The sequence below is a fragment of the Amblyomma americanum genome, chromosome 6 (assembly GCF_052857255.1).
Source record: "Amblyomma americanum isolate KBUSLIRL-KWMA chromosome 6, ASM5285725v1, whole genome shotgun sequence".
NCBI lineage: Eukaryota > Metazoa > Arthropoda > Arachnida > Ixodida > Ixodidae > Amblyomma > Amblyomma americanum.
In genome coordinates, this window is record NC_135502.1 from 2154946 (window position 1) to 2175185 (window position 20240).

The window sequence follows — 20240 nt, forward strand, 5'->3', positions numbered from 1 at the left end:
CTGATGGAAGAGCCGACACTGCTTATGCATAGTTTCGCTTCAGCATGCATTTGACTTGACTGTCGGCCACGTTTTACCGGTTTTTAATGTAGTGCTTCGTCAGTCGTCATTTGGGCTCAGCAAGCTTTCGGCGCTTATTCACAGCTGCATTCAAGGTGGCTGTTATTCTTTACACCGAAGAAATAACAACTGCGCGCCAGGCCACAAGTTCGATGTTTCAGAACAGGTGATACAGGTGTGGTGGCTGCAGTGAGGCAAAATTTTCCGCTGTTTCATGCGGTGCTGTGGCGCGGTCTGGGAAGTGTGGGATTTCGGGGGACGACGACTGTAACGACATGCTGTGAGACCCCAGCAGTGATGACGACGACAGCACTAGTGATGATGATAGCACATGTGTGGATGAATAGTACAGTGACTACTATACATTTTCATTTTGGAGTGTGCACAGGCATGCCCCCCTTTTTTTTCTTGACATGTGATACTTGAGGGGGGGGATCGACTTACAATCATCTAAATATGGTACTTGTTTCCCAGAGGTGGTGATGCACAGGTTTCTGGGAGAGAATGCAATGAAACTGATCTATTCTTTGCATTGAAGTCTGCTTATCCTTGAAGCTAGTAAAATGCTGTGGCAAAGAAAGTTCTTGGTGGCAGAGCTGGATGTGATTTGCTTTTGTTCCACAGATCATTACGTATGTACTGAAAGCTCCCTGGCCCTTTGCCTTTATACCAAGACATGGTAACAGTGACAGTCACGTGTCCCCTGGCTGTTCCCATTTAGATGTGTTACATATATTTCATGTTATATGACCAGAATTTGATGAAATTATGAAATGCTTTCTGAGAAGTCCCATTATTCAAGAACATATTTATGCTAGCGCTGAAGAGGGCAATGAAGATTTCCGATTAAGAAGCGCGCGGCTCGTGTTTTCTCTTCGGCCGTTCTTGCTGAGTGCTCCGGTGCCTAATTCTTCGGGCTTCGATTGCTGCGGTGCCTAATTCTTCGGGCTTCGTCCTTGACTCGCCCGAAAGTATTTACCTACGTATATAGCCTACGTGACATTTGGTGGAGGTGCTGGGTACGCCTTTCATGTACCGGACGGCCCCTACGAGCCGGGAATCAAGCCCAGGGCGCACACCAACGGTAGACACACCAGTTCACGATGCCAGTCGCCGACTGAAAGGCCTGCCTCCCGAATTTGGACCTCTCCCTGACCGCAAGGTAACAAGAAGCGTCATCGTTGACACAATGAATTCGCCAGCATGAACAGCGCCAGTTCTGCTTCACCATCCGCGGGACACGCCTCGCTTCCGCGGCTTTCCACATGAAGATGCCGAGGACGGGCTGGAGCAGTTCGACCGAGTGGCCGTTTTCAATGCGTGGGGTGCTGAAACTAAGCTGCGCAATGTCAACTTCAAGATCGAAGGCTCTGCGAGGACATGGTTTGAGAATCGTGAATCCAGCCTCTGCACATGGGGACACATTCAAGGCGTAATTACTGCTATTTGGAATAGCAGTAGCCCTTGTAATTACTGCGTACTTTCACTAGTACATTTCGCAAGGAAAGGGCCAAAGAACATCTCCAGGACGGCATCCAGCATCCATACGAGAGCATGACAGTGTATGTTGAAGAAATGAAACGGCTTGTCCGTAGCGCAGACCCGTGTATCGGAAGATAAGAAAGTGCGCTTCTTGCTGAGGGGGGTCAAGGAACAGCTGTTCGCTGGCCTAGTGTGAAGTCCTCTGGCGACCATAGCAGACTTCATCACTGAGGCGGCCACAATAAAAAAGTTCCTTGAGAGCCTGGCAGTACCAGCGCACAACTGTATCAATGATCGCCACCAGTGCTGAGGGAACTGCGACTGTGACCCTTTCTGCAAAATCGCTGCGCGAGCTGATCCAGGCCATGGTGAGGGAAGAGGTAGCAAAGTACCTGCCGACCGCTGCACAGCCACAGGTTGCCACGTTTTCTGATGTCGTACGTGAAGAAGTGCAGCAGGCACTAGGCATCTCGCCACTTGTCCCAGCTACTCCGCCTCCCAAGACCTTAAGTTATGCCGTTGTGGCAAGCCGTTACGTGCCACCTCCATCACCGCGCTACGAGCCACCCCCACCAGCCAATCATGTTTCACCTTCCAGGCAGAACATCGTGCAGCACACGGGCCTTCGATGGACTGACGTCTGGCGAGCCGTACACAGCCGGCCTTTGTGCTACCATTGCGGCGAAGTTGGGCACATCTGTCGCCGCTGCCTGTACAAGGAAATGGGTCTTCGCAGATACCCTTTCGATGCACGCCATCCGCTGCCTGGTCACAAGCCTCGGGAAATCGCGGATTACATTGCGCAGACCGCTCCCGGTCTCAGCCGCTTCTCCCGATCCTTCTCGCCTCGCCGATACAGCTCTCCTGGGCAGCGGAACCAACCCCAAAGTTCCCGTAGGGGAAACTAGATGGAGCGGCCCCTGGAGGTGCAGCTGTTCTATGACACAAACTCAAAGATCCTCCAACGCCACAGTACACTTCTCCACTTCTGCCATGCAACACTGAGGTCCAGATGACTCAGCAACTGGTAGACCAGATGCCACGACGACTCGATGATCCCCGCTGTCACCCCGACGCCAATTGCCGGCGCAGCACTCCTTTGATGCACCAAAGTCGCGACTGAACACCTCGAACGCCCTTACTGACATGAACTACGACGTGAGCCCGGACCTGCCTCACCACCGTGAAGAACTCTAGACCCTGCTCAACGGCTACCGTAGCTTCTTTGCGTTGTCGGCACGCGTCGGAAGCACACATCTTGCAAAGCACCGCATTATTACAGATGACACACCCCTTACCCGTTTGACCAAGGCTGATGTGCCGTTCACCTGGGGAATCCCGCAGGAGCAGGCTTTTAAGGAACTCCAACGTCGCTTTCAGACACCACCCGTTCTGGTGCATTTTGATGAAAATGCCAACACAAGGGTGCACACCGATTGAGAAGTGTTGATTTGGGCACTATTTTGGCTCAGGTGCAGAAGTAACAACTTGTGATCGCCTACGCAAGTCAGGCTTTGTCCAAGACAGAAGCCAACTACTCTGCCTCGTCATCATACGAGCAATTTCAAAGTTTTGTCCGTACCTCTACGGGACACCTTTCAAAGTCGTGACCGACCATCATGCGCTTTGTTGGCTAGCCAGCCTCCGGGATCCCTTGCAAAATGCCTTGCAAGATGGAGCTTACGCCTTCAGGAATATGATACTACTGTGATGTACAAGTCAGGCCGTAAACATTTAGACACCGACTGCCTTTCCCAAGCTCCCATGCACCCAGCTCCGGAAGCCCCTGTTGACAATGATGCCTTTGTGAATGCCCTCAGTCCCATCGACTTCGCCGACCAACAGTGCACTGACCGGGATATCAGAGCCGTACTTGGCTTCCTTCAAGGTGCACGTGCCACGCTCCCTAAGGCCTTCAGATATGCTTTGTCTTCTCTCTGCCTCCGCGACGGCATTCTTGTCAAGAATTTTGCCTTGAACAGTCGCCAGTACTTACTTGATGTGCCAGCAAGCCTACACGACGAAATTTTACAAGCGTGTCACGGCAAACCCTCTTCTGGCCACCTCAGAGTCACTCAAATCCTATCCAGAATTCAGAAAAGGTACTACTGGCCTTGCCTATCCACTGCCGTGATGCATTATGTACGAACTTGCTGGGACTGCCAGCGATGCAAGGTTCTGCCTCTCAAGCCTGCTGGTATTCTCAAGCCCATTCCACCCCCGTGCAGTTCATTCCAACAAATTGGTATGGATTTGCTTGGACTGTTCTCTCCATCAAGCTCTGGAAACAGGGTAATCATAGTAGCTACTGACTACCTGGCGCGCTACGTGGAAACGGGAGCTCTCCCCAGTGGCACTGCCTTCGAGATCACCAAATTCTTTGTTCATCAAATTGTCTTGCAGCACTGCGCACCAGAGGTTCTGATTACAGACTGAGGGTCTGCCTTCTCTGCTGAGCTAATGCAGCATATTCTTGTTCTGAGTCACACACAGCACCACAGGATGACCCTACCAGCTCCAGACAAACATACTAACGAAATGTCTCAACAAGGCACTTTCTAACATGCTGTCCAATACGTGGATGTAGAGCATAGAACGTGGGACAATGTCTTACCTTAAGTCACGTTCGCGTACAATACCGCCCTTCAGGAAACCGCCAACATGACACCATTCTCTCTAGTTTACGGACGCATGGCAACGGCAACACTCGACGCCATGCTTCCCCATTTAGACGACCACATAAATGACGACGTTGCCACTTTTCTACAACATGCCGAAGATGCTCGCCAACTCGCCAGGGTGCATATCTGAGATCAGCAAGACTGGGATGTGCGCCGCTACAACCTGCACCGACGAGATGCCGAATTTCTAACAGGCGACCTTGTCTGGGCTTGGTGCCTGATCCAATGCCATGGACTGAGCGAAAAACTCCTGCGCCGTTATTTCGGTTCCTATAGAGTCCTTCGTCGTGTCGGCGAGCTCAACTATGAGGTTGTCCCTCACTAGACGCCTGAACCTCGACGACGGAAGTGCTCTGAGGTGGTCCACGTGCTTCGCCTCAAACTTTGCCACGCTAGGATGCACTGACCTTGTGCCACGGCAAGTCCTCTTAGCATCGGGTCTATGCCTCCCAGGGTTAATGCCGCCAGTGCTGAAGAAGGCAATGAAGATTTCTGAGGAAGAAGTTCGTGGCTCGTGTTTTCTCCTCGGCCATACTTACTGACCGCTGCGGTGCCTAATTCTTTGGGCTTCAAAGCCTACATGACAATATCAAGCAGAAGGAAAACAGTGTCACTCTATGAGCATAAGCAATTAACTGGAGAGTTGTATCAACGAAGTTGTACTGTAATCAGGATTTTGCATATGCACCACGGTTGAGGTATCCTTCTGTCAAGATCTTGTCTCTCATAAGTTTCTTCTGCTCTTCTTATTAATGTATTTTAATTTATTTTTCACTTTTCAAATTTTAATTCAACCTTCTTCATGTATGGTAGACTCCGTGATGAAATTGAAGGGACCATGAAAATAGGCACCCCTGGAAAGGATGAGCATGCAGGGTGTGTCCAAATGTGTGTTGCATTTGACAGCAGTTTATAAAATTACCTTGCAGTGAGAAGGTAACTGCAAAGGCAGCATACATTGTAGCTATGACTGCTAAACAGACAGACTGTAGTGTGAAGAAAGAAGACTTCACTCATACCATGAGAGCATGAAACAAGCTCATATATCACCCCACTTGAAAGAGGAATTGTTTTTTCTTTCTTCCTTCTGCAGTGACCTGTGTTTGTGTGATTTTGTTTTTACTTTTCCTCCTGCTCCAAGAGGACTGAAGCTTTGGTGTTGGAGCACGAGGCAGTGCAAAAATTAGGGTTTTAACGTAGTTAAATCAAGTAGGACTTGCGAAAGCACTTGAGGCAACACCGCCTCAAAGGCAGCTGCATGCAAGATCTTATCAGCAGCTGCGCAAGGCCTCCACTGCTGACGCTTTGTTTAAGGTTGAGGCTTCACAAATACCCGGTGTTTTTCAGCTCTGCTAATCAAGTAGTGCTTTCGCACTAAAAAATTAGGTGCACCATACGTTTTTCCGTCCTCCGCAGGCGACTGGCATGTGATGCCGATATCTGGCCCTCCCTGATCTCTGCGCTTTGAAAAGGTGTATTGCAATGCTCTGTCAGTTGGAAACTGCTTAAGCTCGGAATCAGCAAATAGGTGTGCCCGGCATGAGTGCATGGCACATTACATGTGCACGACACATAGATCTTGCCATGTCAGGTCTCTGCGTTGCACACCAGCAAGGTGTGATGGCACCCTGCCTTCATTGCACTTGCAAGAAAGAACAAGAATGCTGCCCCGCACCTTGCAAAAATGTGTGAGCAAGCATTCGTGTGTGCCAGCGCTACATTTTCTTTGTCTTTCTTGATTGCCTTCAGAGCGACGCACAGATGCTTTACAGGTGCCATGAACAGTCGTCGTGGTTCATGGTTGTTGCGAAATTTCATTGTAACAAAAGGACAAGCGGAGTGGTTCGTCTTTAGCGTTTTTTTTTTTTTTCGCATTTAGTCTCTGAAAAACCAACCACTTTCTCTCATATGTTCGTCTTATTTGAGAACTCGCCTTAACCGAATTTGCTTTAATGGTAGTCCACAATAATTATACTGAAGGGATTCTGCAGTTAGCTCAATTGTTTGCACTTCACCGTCTTTTGTCCATTCACAATGGTCTAAAGTTTGGGGAGTCTGTAACGATGATCCATGATGTGCAGCATGAACAGGACAAAGGACAAAGAAAGCGGTACACAACACAGGCACCTGTGTATCTCTTTCTTTGTCCTTTGTCCCGTTTGCACTGCATATCATGGATCATCTTTTGTCCACGTATAGGCTGTTACTGCCTTGACACTCTCCTTCAGTCCACAAAGGACCCAATCTATATAGAGTGCATTTCCACACTGACTCATCGAAAGTTTGAGTAAACTGACGATTACCCATGGTGGTTTCAAAATTTAATGGGCAACATTAATCATCTTTTGTGCCTGTTGTCAGGGTAAATGTTAAAATGTGAATGATGGGCATACAGACAACAAAGACGTTTTGTCGCAGTACATAGTATGCACTGGGCATCCTTGGAAAAAAGGGCGCCACCGTCCGGAAGACGTTGCAGTAATGAGCATTAACGTAGAGGCCGAGGTGTACGTCGACAGTTCGACTTGATGAGACGCGTTCACTGTTCTTGTCCAAAATTTCGGACTCCGGAGACGCAACCGTCGAGATCACAGTGAAGACTGCTCGTTACGAATGGATGGATGGATGGAACATAAGAGCATCTCCTTTGAAACGAGGTGAATTGCCAACATGCTTGGCTGCGCGTGCACACACGCCGCCTAGCGAAGCGATCGACGCCTAGTGCCATTTATCAGAGAAATTACGATGCACGTCTATCCATTGTTGAGTTACACCCCCTCAAGATACGTCCCAGACGGAATTTGCTTCGTTTGGGGGGGTCAAGGTGGGCCTAGAATTCGGCTTGCGGTGCGATATGGTAATTCTTCAATTAGTAATTGCATGTGTACAATGTTTACCTATAATTTAATTCTGGTTTTATTTCTATACCACAACCCATAGGGGTATTTTTTGCCTACCAAATTTGGCGCACAACTGTCCCTGGATGGGTGTCCCTTGTTGTCGGAATATATATAGCGGAATGAATGTATACATATATAGCAGTCTCGTAACGGGTGAGGTGGGAAAAGGATTCGAGGGCACAACCAATTTTAATGGCCGCCATCTTGTATTTGGGAAACGGAAACTACCGCCATTTCGTCCCCTGACATTATACTGGGAGAAGGGATGGGAGGGCACAGCCAATGTCAATGGCCTTCATCTTAGACCTGAGAAACCGAAACTATGCCGCCATTTCGTCCCCTGACGTCGTACTCGTATAGTTCCACCTTTGTCCACCCTATTGGACCATGACGTCATCATTGGCATGTGGCATATGGTTGCTTCTATAATGCTATTGTAGATGGCGCTTCAATACGAGATGTGCTGTTTTCTAGTTGCTGCCACAGATGGTTCTGTCATCTCGGTGTGGTAGCAGGCCCTACAAAATCGCGAAACGTGATGAGTAAGACCTAATGCTTTTAAAACCAGCAAAACTAAGCAAAATAATTACATAATTGTGTGCTCTATGGATCCTTAAAAACACATAACAAAAAAATGGGAAAACTTCTTTTTGAATTTTAGTTTTCCTACATAAGCATAGTCATCCTTGTCATAAAGGTTGCATAAAGTTCTTCCTACTTATTCTAGAATAATAAAATGGTCCCAGTATCCTCGGAAAACATGGTAGAAAAAGCCAAGGCTGACATTGAAAGAAGGAGCCTTCAGCTTGTGGTTTTGCCGCTCTGGTGCAGACTGAGGCAGAGCTGGCACGGCAGAACCCAGGAAAGCGTGTCTCCAGTGCCAATAACATCCCAGTGCCCCGGTTGCCACCCAACCCATCACGTGTGGACCGCCTCATTGTCGACCAGCTACGGGAACACGCGAAGGTAATCATGGTGTCATCTTCTGCGTTACTCTATTTACTCTCTTATTATACATGCAGACCTTGCATTGGTCATCAAATTTTGGAAATTTTTAATTCAGCGCAACTTTCATAATAAACACACTTTCCGAAATTAGTTCAGAGCATTTCTTACAACAATATGCATTCATTATGTGAAGCAAGTGGACACAGTCATTCTGTTTCCTGAGGTTGTTAGTTGATAACGGTGCGCAGCTACCAAGGAACAACACAACTGGAAAAGTTATGACTTTAATTTGTTAAAATACTGCCTTGGATCTATTTTAATAGATACTGTAAATCATATATGGTCATTCCATCTCAAACGTTAGTCCGAGTGTGGCACTCAACCATCTGAAATTTCTCTGAAAAAAAACTAATGCTATTTAGGTCTAAAGGGTAGGGAACTCTTCCAAATTTTTTTTGGTGAGAAAAAATATGATCACCTGTGCAGCTTTCAAAATTTGATGCTTGAGCTGAACTAGGCACCATAAAACCTATTTTTAAAAATGAAGAGTATTGCGCACAGGTGCAGTTTATTTTTGCCCCTTCTATATATGTTCCACCATTATGTTTTATAAGCCTTGGAACATATTTCATTGTGTGGCTATGTGTATGTTTATTTTAATGTCACAAAAATGTTGCTACTTCGAACTTTTTTATTCCAGAAAGGTGGTTTCTCTTCAGGGATTTCAGATAATTTCGCAGCATTTGTAATTTTCGCAGCATTTTGGGTCTTTGACCCCACCTTGTGAAATGAAAAACTACCTTGTGCCATGGCGCTCTTTAGCCAAAGCTGCCCTTGCGCCACAAAAGTTCATCTTCATCATCATATGTAAGACCTTCACAGAAGAATTAATTTTGGCTCCTCAAGTCGTTTCTCACAAAAGTGAGAAGTACGAGAAAAACAATCGTTTCTCAAGTTCGGCTGTCGATTGCACGCACTGGTAGTCCATGTAAAAATACCAGATGTGTGTCAGTTGATAGCCCTGTTTTGTCTTCAAAAATAAATTTCATTAGCAAAATTTGAGACACACAAAAATTCAAGAATCTATTAAATGTATGCAGTAAAAAATCTTGAATATATGATTTATGCGTCACTATGTCGGGAAGTAGTATTCAAAGTTACAAAATTCTTCCTGTTTATTAAATATATGCAGTAAAAAATACGAGAGTAAAAAATCTAGAATATACGATTTATGCGTTACTATGTCGGGAAGTAGCATTCAAACTTACAAAATTCTTCCTGCTGGATTTTTCGATCAGTAAAAAAAGAATTGTGCACAGCGCTTTGGGCTACTCTGCTATGCATTTCCAAGGTTGACCGCTGGCCTTCTTGGAGAAATCATGATCCGCTACACTGCTGCTTACACAGGACCTTCCAGAACATGCTCGGTAACTTCAAAGAGGCTCTGAAAGCAGCAAATCTAATCGGCAACGCTGAAAGCGAAAATTACAGACGGGCAGCTGGTATCGACAGTCTGGGCTGGGCAGGCCAATCATCTTTTTGTGAACTAAAATCAGGCAAACGGACATGATATTTTCACACAAGGCTGTCACTTACATCTAAAAAGTAAAATGTCTAAGCCGCTGAATCATGAGAACACTGCGGTTGCTGAGCCGGGTCGTTGCGAGACGAGGGCACTACCTTGGACGCCATGCTCGCTCTGATCGCTTAGAGCTGACATGTCTCATGGGAGGCTTAAAACTGCTCCCTTATACATGAGGCTGACAAAAACACTGAATCCCAAACTGAAGTACAGTTCTTGTGCAACATACTGAAAGGCGTTATTTGTCCAGCAGCAGCCCAGATTGCACAGAATGGCTGATGGCTATTTTGTGCCATTGTGCAAAGTGGACAATTTGAATAAGCTAGCGCAGTAAGGAAAGAGTGAAACCCCGCCATTTACAATTTTATTAAGTGACACATTTCTTGTATTTTTCATTGGTCGGCTCAGTGCACTAAAGAACATGATTTGCAGAACCCGATCTTGAGGAAGCTAAATAGCAGGTAGCCCTTGAAAGGTTGTACCAAGCAAACCAGCATAGACTGATCAACTAGGTCTGTATTGCCACAGCAGCCACAGGGGCCCTGGACTAGGGGCTCTACCTGCCTAGCTTGCTAAGACCTCTATTGAGCAGTAAAAGTTCTTTATTCATTCACTTATTTCTTTTTCCACATGTCTACAGGCTTTTTCTGAATTCAGCGCGGGGCAGGGTGCAGTTGAAGGGAACAGTTCACTGTCATGTCATGCCAGATGTGCTTTCTGTACAAGTACAGTATGCTGAGCCAATATGCAGCATTATCGCCTAGAGTTGAAGTGCACATGCCTAGCCATACACTGCGCATCGACTGCTCAACTTCAAAAATTGTTTTCTTTCGTAAAAAATATTGTTTAAGGACACTGCACAAGTTTAAAGACAGTATATAAGGAGGACTATCAAATAAGTCATGACTCACATTTATGCGTGGACCACCAGTGTGTGCAATCGGCAGCCGAACTTGAGAAAAAATGATTTCTTATTCCTTGTGGGGAGTATGTGATAACTTCAGGGGTAAAGTAAAATTTATTGTAGCGAGAGCTACACTGGGCTACCAGTCGAGCATTTCGCAGTGGCTGGGAGAGGCCAGTTGTGCGCACGCGTCGTTACTATGGCAACCGGAGAGGAGCAGCAGGTGCAGCGTGCACCTCGCCGTCGCTGTGGCCACGCGCCTGCTCCGCTTTCAGAACGAAGCGCGCCGTGCGCTTCATCGCCACCTCGCTGCACCCCTCTCTATCACTTGAACCACGCATGCATGCGCAGCATTGCGTACGAAAGGCGAAGATGTAATGGGCGGCTGTGTCACAACGTTTGACATGGATGCAGAGAAGAAGAGTCCAGCCGCTGCTGAACGGCGATATAAACAAGAGAAGATTAACTCTTCCGATCCTGAGGTTGCCGCCTGGCACTTGGCTACTCAACAAAGAGAGAATGAGTGTAAGAAGGCAAAGAAAGCAGTGGAGACGCCCGAACAGAGAGAGGAACGGCTTGCCAAACGGAGATGGCAGACTGCCGAGCGTGACAGACGGCGCATAACTGCCGAGATGGAGCCCAATGTCTCTCAATGCTAAACATACAGTGACCACAACAAGCTCAGCCAGGGATGCGTGCCTCTCGCTACATATATCCTGGCATAGCTGAGCTAAGCCGCTGCCAGTTTTTTTTCCTGTGTTGTGCGACTTCTGGCCAATGCCGCATCCCAATGGGCACTGAGACTCCCGTGGACGTCCTATGGATGTTTAGGACATGGGACGTTCAAGAGAATTCCAGTGACCATTGGGAAAATTGTATAGAAAGCCTGCAAAGAAATGATCTTTTCCGAAAAAGAAAAAAGTCAAAATAGGGACATTTTTTATATATTACAATACATACCAATTTACATGATTGTAAGTCAACTTACAATCATTTACTTATAGTGCCATGGTTTGGTTGTGATTGTAAGTCGACCCTCCCCCCAACGTCAGAACTTATAATTTAGAAAATAGGTCAACTTACAATCGTGAAAATACAGTGTACAAATATTGTTACAGTGCAAAAGGCCAGGATGACATGAGTACACAGACAGGATGTCTTTTCCGCTGTAATGATGACACACCAGCATGCCCAAGCTTCCACCTGCAAATAAGCAGAGCATGAAATTTGTTCCATCACTTGTAGAGCATTACGGAGGAGTGCGCATAGATGTGGCAGAAAAATAAACTGCAGCTTCATTTTTCACATAATTTTTTAGAATATTTTTCTGAAACCTAATTTAGCACAAAACCTTAAATTTCTGGAGCTGCTGAAGTGATCAAAATTTTTGCCAAAAATAATAAGGGAGAGTATTATTCCCCACAGACCCGAACAACATGACACCTGGTAGGTTTGAGATGGAATGACCCTATATGGTCATGCAGGAGACGATGAATTCAGATCCTGGTATGAAGAACTGTGACTGCGCAAAAAAGAAAGGCATTGATATTGGAAGAATGAACATTATTCAAGAAGTATGACATTTACTTTTGCAAAATTGGTAAGTTGCGCATAAAGAAACACCAGCACAAAATGAAACATGCAACATCAGCTACATAAACGATCATCGGCAGTGTCAACTGACAAGCAGTTTAAATCACACACTGGGAAAAAGCAGAGAGGAATCTTGTGACTGTATGTTTCAATCAGTGATCTTTTCATGAGAAAATGAATTTGTATGATCAAAAATAGGTATCTTATATTAAAAATAGGTATGTTATATCTTCTGAAGACTTATGGTTTCAGTTTACACTGGCTGTGACGTGGGTGGTCACAACTCGTGTCCACAGAATCGCTGCAAGTCGCATGCATTTGCAGTCATAGCACGGTGATGTGTTTGGCACTCTGCCTTCTGCTGTGAACGCGCGTGGGTGGTGGCAGGCTTTGCGCGTTTGTTCGCGTTCTTTGTCACAGCTCACAGAAACTCTGGGTGCAGAACCGTGCTTTAATAAATTACATAAAAATACAGTGGGGTACATCATCTCCAGTCTGAGGGCCTGTGCACAGCTATCTGTAAAAAAAAAAAAAAATCATCGGAGCCTGGACACTGAGTATGTGTCCCTAGCCCTAATTTTGTCTTCTGAGGGAGTAGAGAATACAGCAGCACAAAATAAGGTGCGTACGCATGCCAGTCAATGCTCAGAGGTGAGCCACTGCTCCTCTGGGCAGCTCTTCAAGGAAGCATGCTACGACTAAGAGGGTTTTTTTTCTTGCATCTGGTACTGGCTGGGTGTAGTAGGAGACACTGGCAGGGATGAACTTGCACAGCCTGCCTGCATTCAGGCCACAGGGCAAAGATGTGAAGAAGGCTAAACTGTCTTGAGCACAGATGCACGAATGATGTCACCAAGAGGAGAGATGCCTGTTGAGGCACATATAGGTACTACTGTCACTTGATGGTGTCCAGTCTGGCTACAGGTAGAAGAGAGAAGCGAGAGTCTTGCGTGACAAATAGTTAAGAATGGACTATCAAGTGGTGCCAGCAATTAAGCGCCTTGCTCCAGGCTGCTTACTCATTTATGGCAGTGTAACAGCACTGCATCATAGAATGGGGTTTCATTTCCTCGCCATTCTTGCTCTGTGCCATGGTCAGTTCACTTGTGTGGCCACTGCGGACTTCAGTGACCCAATTGCACAGGTGCTGACGCTGGTGGCCAAGATGGAGCAGCTGCGCGGTGCTGAGGTTCACCCCGACGTACATGCCAGCCTGGTGCACTGGCTCGAAGCGCTGCGTGCAGTGCAGGCTCGCCGGCGAGAGGAGATGGTCCACCAGGCCCATCGGCACCAGCGCCCATTGCTGACTCCTCCTGGCCGTTTCCAAGAGGATGCTGGTGAGGAGACAGAAACATTGCGCCAAGCTTTTTGAGTACCGCCTGTCATCACTGCATGGTTTGCCGCAGTTAGTGTGCAGTTCTTGTTTTCATACACATTGAAGCACAAACAAAGAACGGCATGAAAAAAATAGAAAGTTGGCCGAGTTAATGTAAGTGCATACTTACTGACACAAAAACGTCGAGTATTAAGTTATGCAAATTCACTTAACTTCCTATTTTAACTCAGTTTTTTCTTTTTTTTCTTGATTGCCGAAACAAGCCATTGTGGTGGCTCACTGATTGTGGTGCTTGGCAGTGGAGGCGAAATGTTAGAGCCTCGTGTACTGTGCTATGTCAAGGCACATAAAAAAATCCCAGATGTTCAAATTATTCAGAGCCCTCCATTACAGCATTCTTCATCAGACACCAAAACCATAAATTGCCAAAGCAGGAACACCTCTTTCTGTACTGTACAGTGTGATGTCAGTGCATGTTAAAGAGCCCCGGGTGGTCGAAATTTCCGGAGCCCTTCACTATGGCGTCCCTTATAGCCGGAGTAGTTGCTTTGGGACGTTAAGCCCAATAATTCAATAAAGCAATCTTTCTTTTTAAATTAATTTTTTTCTAGTCTTAGTTATATGTCTATTTTATTTAGAAAATACTGCAGTCTCGGAAGTCCAGGCAGGTGAGTAATTAGATACAGGTACAGATTACTATAAGCTATTATCAGTGCTTTGGGAAACATGCTTGGACCATGCATGCACTTGATTCAAGAGAAGCAGACGCTAAAAAATGACATGGCACAACGACTTACCAAGAGCACACAATCAACAGCACAAAAATATTGTGAGATTATACATCAGTACAACAGGTTTACACGAAAAAAACAATTAACAAGTGCAAGCATGGAATGCAAAACTGTGTTTGCACAAAAAAAAAAGAGAAAAACTTGGAGGACATTTAAGTTTCCCCTTTATGAGTTGAACACAAGTGTTATTGGGTCCTGTTCACATCACCTATTCAACACTCACCTAACGACCTCATTCCTAATTATCATACTTATAGTTACTCGTGTACATATTGGTACATGTCTCTAATAGTGTCTTTGGGTCACGGCACTCGTGGAGTTTTCTGCGCGCTCATGTGGTGTCGTGCGTTCGGCTGGGATGAGCACAACACGAGTGCGCAACACCCCGCCACCGTGGAGACTGACGGTGGAGCATGGTGATATCCCGCCATGCAGTGCACGCGAGCAGACGCCTCTGTTGGCACGCTCTTCTTTGGGTGATAAGAAGCTTCGACCAAGCGGAAAAACAGGTGAAGCATTTCAAGCGAGCATATTTTAAAGAAATGCTCAACAGAAGAGCAGCTCCACTCCCGCTTCAATTGCGCAGCTACTGGTCGACTAGCCAGGTGTCTTGACAATTGAAGGTTCGGGTCAACATTTTTTGCCTTGCTAGTCCTTCCTTAGCTCATGCAGTGTTGGCATATGCTCTTTATCTGGCATGCGCGCATTTTATAACATCGCACCTTTTTTGGCCATGTATGCACGTGCTAAAGGATATCAACAAAGCGAGAATGTGGTGAGCTGAGTTTGGACTGAAAATTACCTGCAGATATTTTCGGCAGTTACTCTTGCTGAAGCTGTACAGTGTATGCACCGAAACCCACAAGTAGCACCATAGCCTGCTTTGTACTTTCTGTGCCCGTCAACGCGCCACGAGAGCAATACAGCGGCGCAGTCGGGGAATGTTGCACGGCACCACCGTTCCCGTTACTGAGGGCGCCACTGATGTAGGTGTGGGGTGCCCGGGTACAAATGTCGGCGTGATGCGTACTGCACAGCGCTGTTATCCACTCGCGAGATAATTGCTGCTAAACATGAATCATACCTATTCATTATTATTCCATTTGTAAGGCTGACTTGCTCTATGCATAACAAGTGATCACGATATACGCTAGACACTAAAGCTATGACGTTTTATTTGACTCAGTTTTATGTAATGCGCGCACGACTTGAAACACTAGGAGTCGGCCCCGCCAGTGCTCCACTGGCATCAGTGGCAGGTGGAAAAATCATATTGATAGTACGCTGAGGTAAAACAAAGTTTAGGCACAAAGGCACCAGTATTTATTTACACATTCCACAACAGGAGCTGTGCCACAGAAGAGCACCTACTTTACAGCTTCATGGATTTTCTTGACAGTGGCTTCTGACTGAACAGTGGCTTATACAAGCCATTCTTGTCTGCTACTGTAGAGGCACAGTTCACCAGCAGTGGTCTTATGAATCTTGTGGCCGCAAATTAAGGAAAATATTTATGGTGACTGCTGTCACTGGCAGGGCATTTCAGCAAGTGTGATTTGTAGATGGTTGGGACAGCTGCATCGGTCAGCTTCTTCAGTGGCTTCTGAAGTCAAGGATTTTCTTTCAGTCTTGCCTCCACAAACAGCCACAGCATGTCTATATATAGAGCAACTCATCAGATGGATAAAGCAGCCCACCTCGGTCCTGCTGTCGTGTGAACAGCTGCAGTGGCTGAATAGTAGGTGGCTCTGTCGTAAGCAAACAGCACTACTCACACTCTATGTGCTCATTTGTTACATGAGCTACGTGGCCACCTACTTAGACAGTAGCAGACAACTGCAAGGTAGGGAGAGTAGCAGGGACATGCTGCAAATTTAAGCATTTCAAAACTTCCAAAGCAACCATTGGCAGCTGTCAGGTGCACTTAGCCTTGCAGTCTCAAGTGCAGAACTATGCTGATCTCATGATTGAGCACGTTGCTGTGTTTCGATCTGGCGGCGATTCCAGTCTGTTTCCAGACTGTTTCTAGTCCTGATAATACTGAGTGCACGTCAAGTTGTTCGATGCACCCCTAGTGGCCACCTCAGGGTTCCAAACAGTGCCTCAATTGAATCGCTGCTGAATTTTCTCATTAGTACAAAGCAGAATTTCTCTTCAGCTAAGAGATAGCGAATGCAGGCAGCAGTTGAGTACTTTGTGAGCAGAAGGGCCTCGTACTTTTCGGCTGTGAAGAAACCACAAGCATAAGTGACATCTTTCCTTAGTTAGTTGATGTATAGCGAAAACATGACTTCCTGCCATTCCAGCCTGTCATCATTTTCATCGTCGAAGTGCCTGACGTCAGGAAACCTCTGCCCGATTTGTTGGCGCTTGTTGCTGAGGTCGTGCAGTAGGAACCACCGACAGATGTTCTTTGTAAACACTATTGTTGGCCCTGCATAGGCAAATGATGGATGGTAGCCATGTCCTGCTTGCTCTTTCAAAAACTCCAGAGCAAATGTAATATCTGGGGCAAGCGCTTCGACTAGGGTGACCAACCGTCCTGCGACTCGCGGGAAAATCCCGCATTTTATTTATTTATTTATTTATTTATTTATTTATTTATTTATTTATTTATTTATTTCAGTACCCTCAGGGCCCGAGGGCATTACAGAGGGGAGTGGGGTACAATAGACAAAATAACAAAGGAACAGCAGTCACAAGTAACACAAAAATGTGAACAAGAATATGGCTCGCGCAAATCAGTAGGTTACAGTAAATACAATCAAACAAATTAACAGTCATTTAACACGAAATTATGAGCAAAGAATAAAAGTAAGCATAAAAGTAAGCATACCACGCAAACAAGGATACCACGCAGACCAGGTCTGTTTTAACTACCACATAAGCTGAAAAGAATAAACGGCAGGGCGCAAGAATTACATGTACTATGTTACCATCAAGTTAGTTAAAGCCGATTTAAACACAGAATGGTCACTTATTTCGACGACCGATCGGGGAAGGTGATTCCATTGTGCCGATGTGCTGGGGATGAATGAGTTGTAAAAGTGGTTTGTTTGGCATGAAAGAATACCAGCTTTATGACGATGATCGATCCGAGCTGAAACGTAGCAAGGTGGCGTTATAAATTTTCTCTTAAGGATGGGGTTATCGTAGTAAATCTTATGGAATAGACAAAGGCGGGATATATTTCTACGTTGCGACAGTAGTGGGAGTGATAAGCTTGATTTCATGGCACTGACACTAGAGTTACGGTGATAATTCGAGAGAATGAAACGGGCCGCACGGCTCTGTATAGATTCAAGTTGGTATATTAGTGTCTCTTGATAGGGGTCCCAGATAGATGCAGCATATTCTAGTGTACTACGAACCAACGACTTGTAGAGAAGCAGTTTTACGGAGCTAGAAGAAAGATTAGGGTTGAGGGTTATTGTCCCATGTCTCGCAAGAGATGATAAAATCTTCAGAACTTGATTATTGTTCGGCAGCGCCTTAATTTCAGGTGCATCTGGCCACCCTTTTTCTTTTTGCTGTCAGGTTCTTTACTCCTGAATGTGGGGCTGAAAACAAAGTGCTTGATTTTTATGAGGACCACAACGGGACGGCTGCAGCAATCTTTGGGCAACTAAAGACGAGGATACAGGAAGCTGGTCTCGACACTAAGAAGGCGTCTGCCTACTGTGCAGACAACGCAAGCGTCACTTGCGGGAAGCGCAGCTATGTGTACACCGTGATCACGAAAGAAGTCCCTGGGCTGGCCAAGGCAAACTGGGTTGCTCACGTACTGCACAACTGTGCTCGGCGTGCAGCCGACAAACTCAACATTGACGTTGAGAGTGTTGCCACTAAGATTTATAACCACTTTTCATCGTCTTCAAAGCAGCTTCACAACCTCCGGTTGATGTTTGGCTTCGTCTCTACAGAAGACTTGACTCTCTTGAAATACTTGCCAACTCGATGGTTGTCTCTTTTCCCGGCTGTCAGCGGCTACTTTTTTCACACTGGGGGAGGATAACTGTCCTCGTATGCTGTGGAAGTGAAACAAGATGAACAAGCTGAAAACACAATTCAGCTCCACATCTACCTGAAATTTCTGGGGAACATGATGCAGATCTTCCACGACGCTGTGCTTTTGGTAGCGGGCAACGAAGTGACCGCCTGCGAGCTGTACGTTATCATGAGCACTGTCAGAACGAAGCTACAACAGCGCATTGACGACAAATTTTTTTGGATTCGAAGCTGGTGAAGCCCTTGCGAACCTCGACAGGCCACAAGTGACGGCGGTAACGCAAGAGTTCCTTGGATTTTTGCAAAATGCGTCAACGTACTTGGAGCAAAGGTTTGACTACAGCGAATCAAGTCCAACGAAGCAACTTTAGTGCTTGAACTTGCAGCTTGAACTAATGTTAAATGACCTTGAAAAAGCTGATTCGGCGTTCCAGTTGACGTCGGCCGTCAACATGGATGAGCTGTATGGTGAATTGTGCTGTCCGCAGCCAGAAATAAGGTGTCTTGTGGCAGCGAAACTAAAAGAATGTTTAGGGAACAAGTGGAGCAGATTGCTTAAAAGTGATGCTTTTCCAAATCTGACTGTAGTGCTCTCAGCTGTGCTCAGCATTCCAGTGACTAATGCTTTCGCGGAGCGACTTTTTTCACTCATGACAGGAGCTTGGAGCAGTGAACGAAGCCGATGCAGCTTGAACCTGATCAAGGCCGAAATATTGGTGAAGGCAAACTGTGAGCAAACCTGCCAGGAGTTCTACCAGTTCAGACAGAGGCGGTTTGATCTGAGAAGAAATACGACTTCAAGAAAGTAAAGCAAGCGGCGGCGAGTACTTCCCAAGCTAAAATAACATGTGCAGACAAAGCCATAGGTTTTTTGAGTTGCCGAATTTTTACTTTTATATTAAGAAATTTGTTTCATGTCAGAGCATTTCACAGTGATGTATAAATACTTTGCATATATCTGTATTTGAACTTCAACTTGTATCAGTTACTCTAATTTCTGCTTCAGAGATGGCAAAAGACCACAAGAAATAATTTCTTGCCAAAAGTGCGAGATAAATTATTCTGAATTTCTCTTTGGGCTGCACATGTCATTGACCCCCCCTCCCCACCACAGTCAGCGTGTCCCGCATTTCGCTAGCAGGAAGTTGGTCACCCTAACTTGGACAGCTCTTTTGACATTCATTTTTTCTAATATTGTTTGGAAAAACATGTCTTCTGGTTAGGTTCCTCACAGGTTTAACAATCCGCTCTTTCTGCATCTCATAGAGTTCCTTCAAATGAGATGATGATACTTCTGCCTACTTCCGTAGGTCACGTGCAAGGAACTGCGAACGTATATTCTTCAAAACGTGGCAATAATCAAAACTTAAAAACAGCAGCCGATCAGGATTGCATGGACGCTGTATCCTGTACATGAGGAATCCACCACAGGGGTCCTTCATGGCACTCGTGTTCACTTTGTGGTTGTTGCTTACAAGGTGCACCACCTTGAAGCCTGCCTCTTCGACCTTAGTGAGAACATCAGTTTGGACAGCTGTGCACCATTCAGTCCTCTAGTAAAAAAAGTATGATGCTGGCTTGATTCGCATCTCATATTGACGGTGAGAGAACATACATACTTTTGACTGTGGTGATTCAAGTTTGTCAAGCTCGGATTTTAGCCGGGCTTGCACCGTCTCCCCAGAAGTACTTTCAATGAAGTTTTGTAGCGGGTTCCTGCTTGGAAGCTTGAACACTTTCCTTTTGGACATGCTCATCGGCCTTTGTGGAAAGGTGCCTAAGTACAATGCCGTGTCGCACTGCGTCTTCCGACCATGTTGGCATTTTTTGCTTGAAATTGACAACTTGGTTTAGCAGAAATACTGCAGCAATGTTTTTTTGTTCAGCTTGTTCCCAAATATATACCATATCACCAAAATTACATTCTTCTTTAAGCCTTTTCAGCTCCATTTTAT

General features: G+C 45.9%; 1 protein-coding gene across 1 annotated transcript in view; it reads left to right on the forward strand.

Moving 5' to 3' along the window:
- The window catches only part of LOC144136183 (uncharacterized), an 83003-nt gene that overhangs the window by 43893 nt on the left and 18870 nt on the right, over window positions 1-20240 (forward strand). The window contains exons 10-11 of the mRNA XM_077668252.1: window positions 7955-8089; window positions 13295-13487. Of these exons, the coding sequence (XP_077524378.1) occupies window positions 7955-8089; window positions 13295-13487 (328 nt within the window). The remainder of the gene's footprint in view (window positions 1-7954; window positions 8090-13294; window positions 13488-20240) is intronic.